General features: G+C 40.9%; 2 protein-coding genes across 8 annotated transcripts in view; one reads left to right on the top strand and one right to left on the bottom strand.

Annotated features, from left to right (window-relative positions):
- The window catches only part of LRRTM2 (leucine rich repeat transmembrane neuronal 2), a 7574-nt gene extending 4559 nt beyond the window's left edge, over positions 1–3015 (bottom strand). Inside the window, 2 exon segments of the mRNA XM_025040781.1 lie at positions 1–686; positions 1024–3015. The exon segment at positions 1–686 is cut by the window's left edge and continues 59 nt beyond it. Of these exon segments, the coding sequence (XP_024896549.1) occupies positions 1–686; positions 1024–1027 (690 nt within the window). The 5' untranslated portion in view covers positions 1028–3015.
- The window catches only part of CTNNA1 (catenin alpha 1), a 301788-nt gene that overhangs the window by 244606 nt on the left and 54161 nt on the right, over positions 1–3021 (top strand). The window lies entirely within an intron of this gene.

Raw genomic sequence — 3021 nt, 5'->3', positions numbered from 1 at the left:
ACTGCTTAGCCGTAGGAAATGAGCAAAATTAATCTTCGTCAGCTGGTTGTGCTCTAGGTGAAGCTCTCTCAGTTTGATTAATCCCGCAAATCCATTGCGAGCCAAACTTCGCAAACGGTTTGTGCTCAAATCCAGAAACTCCAGACTACGACAGTCCCAGAACAGGCGTACTGGGATAGTCCGCAGGGAGTTGGACCGTAAATGCAAGGTCTGCAGCTTCCGAAGGCCGTAGAAGAGCTCTGGGTGCACAGATGATAGCTGATTAAAAGACAGGTCCAAATTTTGCAGGTTAATCAGTTGGGTAAAAGTTGTGTTTGGCAAGTAAAATATTTTGTTGGAACTTAAGATTAATTCCTTAAGTTTATATAGTCCTTGAAAAGCATCTTCTTTTACTGTTGAAATTTGATTATGATCTAAATGGAGCCAGGTAAGTTGACTGAAGCTGGCAAATTGATCCCTTTCGAGCTCTGTGATGTGATTGTGCCTCAGGGACAGGCCCAGAGAGCCCTTGTCAGTGGCGTTTGGCACTGAGTGGAAGCCCTGAGAGTCGCAGTAGAAGAGCAGCTTCTCGCAACGGCATTTGGGTGGACACGCCATTCCCAGGGCAGGCAGCATTTTTAAAACCATACTCATTGCATATATTGCTGCCAGCATAGGGGCCCCTAATGGCCACTTGAAATGTAAGCCTGCAGAATATAATTTAAGGAAAACAAGAAGATAGGATATTTTTCAGCATAACGTATGAGCTATAAAAACAAACAAACAAACATTATGGCGAAAGATTTCACTGCATATGGCTTATTTTTCATTTGCTGCAGAAAAACTAACCTTGTTAGTCTGACTAGAACAAAACTTAAACCATTAAGAAGATAAAACATGTCCTGTCATCAGCAATATTTGCTTTTACCTAAACCTCAGAATCCAAAAATGTGACTGATATCCCTCATAAAATATGAATTCAATGGCTTATTTTAAAAAGCATGATTCCTTGCTGACTATATGACACATAATACATGGACTTACCCATCCTTCTGAGCACTTTGGAGGCTGCATTCAGTCGCGGTTGTTAGACTCAACGCAGTGAGTCTGTAAAAGGCTCTAACATGCAGGAGCCTTTGACCAATTTCCTGTTTTCTGTGTCCCAGGCTTTCTGAATAAAATTGAATCCACCAGGGTGAGTTGTTTTTTCCTTAGGATGTTCCTCTCAAAAGCATTGGTTTCATTTTCTGTGACCACTCTGATCCCTTAAATCAGTTTTGAATATAAGTTATTAATTTCACTCTCTTCTAACTGCCCAGCTGGTTAATCAAATTGTCAGTCTCTCCTTTTTGCAGCTGTTAGTTCTCTCTGTCTTAACTTGTTGATGGCAGATGGGCAGCTTGTTGCAGAGAAGAGCTCCTGGAGCAGCATGAGTGCATTTACTGAAAAGCTTTTCTGAGAAACGGCACAAGAATGGATTTGCTTATGTGCTGCGACCGCACAGAACTGTATATAGGCTGACGTCACCGGGTGACGTGTCTTTTGTTTGGGTTTTCCAGAAGCATTACTGTTATAAAGCACTGTGCTTTGTAACAATATCGGGTCATTGTAAACCCCCTATTACAACAAAGCGAGAAAGAAGAACTCCTGACTTAAAAACATGGTGTTCCTTCAGTGTAGGAAGCAGCAGTGAGGTTGTAATAAAGGCTGCATTCAGGAAGACTGTCTGAACAGTGAGTTGGGTTAGCAGAGTGATGATTTTTAATGCCTGCAAGAGCCAGTGTTAGACTGCCGATTCTGCATAGAAAGATCATTTAAATGGGCAGGAGCCTGCACGATTTATGAAGCGCTGATGTAACTCCAGCCTAGGCAAGTTAATGCCCACTGCTCTGGTAGTTTGGGAAGCTACTCAATCACCTTGTTGTTGTGCTTGGTGAAAATGGAAGTATGACTGATTTACTTTCAGTTTGTTGGTAAATTAGAGAAGTGGATTTGGCTGCTTTGTCAATAAGAGCTTAACGTCATGCACCAAGAATTAAGAGGAAAAAAAAATCGCAAAGCATTTGGTTATTTTGCTCTTGGAGAATTTCAGGGGAATTCTAAAAGATTTCTTCTCTGTTCTGTTTTATAACAGTATTTTATCACAGTGCTGATTGAAAAATAACGCTGATTTTTTAATCAGTAGGAGAAAAGGGTAGGTCGAAACAGTCATTTCATAGTGCACGTCCTAGATTTTAACAATGGAACAGAAATGGTCTAGAACAAGTGATATGGCACAGCTGGATTCTAATGCAATCCCTTGTATTTACCTCAGAATCTCACTTCTTCATCTGAAAACCTCATCGATGCTGCGACTGGGGCATTGTGGCACCCACATAATAGAGCATATATTTGTACACTTAACAGCTCCTACAGGCACACTTAAGAACTGACTTTGAGTCTCCTACTAATTGTTGTTGAACTCTAGTGAATAAAAAAGGTTACCCATACTTTGTAATGGGATTTTTTGTTTTGGCTGTTTTTACTTGACCTGTCTTCTCCCTGTTGAATAGTGTCATCACTTTTCAGAGCTTTTTTATTAATGTACAGCTTCATGTTTAGTGATGTATAAATGTGAAAGATATTTCTAGGATGAGTCAGGGTCATATTTTCAGGCCCGACAAAGGTAAGGTCTCTTACGCATTGTACCTTATTGATTTAGCCTTCCATTCTAGTTTCTCTTATACCGTTGACACTTACCTTAGTGGGTCTTATTTCACACCCGAAGGCAAAAATCTCAAAACCACTCATGGCATTTGTGAAAAATCATTGGCCTATTGGCTTCCAGGGGCTTCATTCCATTGGGCAAGTCTAAGACGTCATTATTTTAAGGGATATAGTTTCTGTGTTGGAGTGCGGTACTAGAGTGGGGACTGGAACAATTCAAGGCCTTTCTAAGGGCTCTGTGTAAAGGCACTGTGAAACAGCAGCAGCTGCAGGTGTGTAGTTTGAGTCCTACTAGAAGCATACCCCAGGATGTGATGAGAAGTATGTGTTTTATTG

The sequence above is a fragment of the Pteropus alecto genome, unplaced genomic scaffold, assembly GCF_000325575.1.
Source record: "Pteropus alecto unplaced genomic scaffold, ASM32557v1 scaffold78, whole genome shotgun sequence".
Classification (NCBI taxonomy): domain Eukaryota; kingdom Metazoa; phylum Chordata; class Mammalia; order Chiroptera; family Pteropodidae; genus Pteropus; species Pteropus alecto.
Note: the sequence above shows the minus strand (reverse complement) of the source record. Positions and strands in the feature narration are given on the sequence as shown.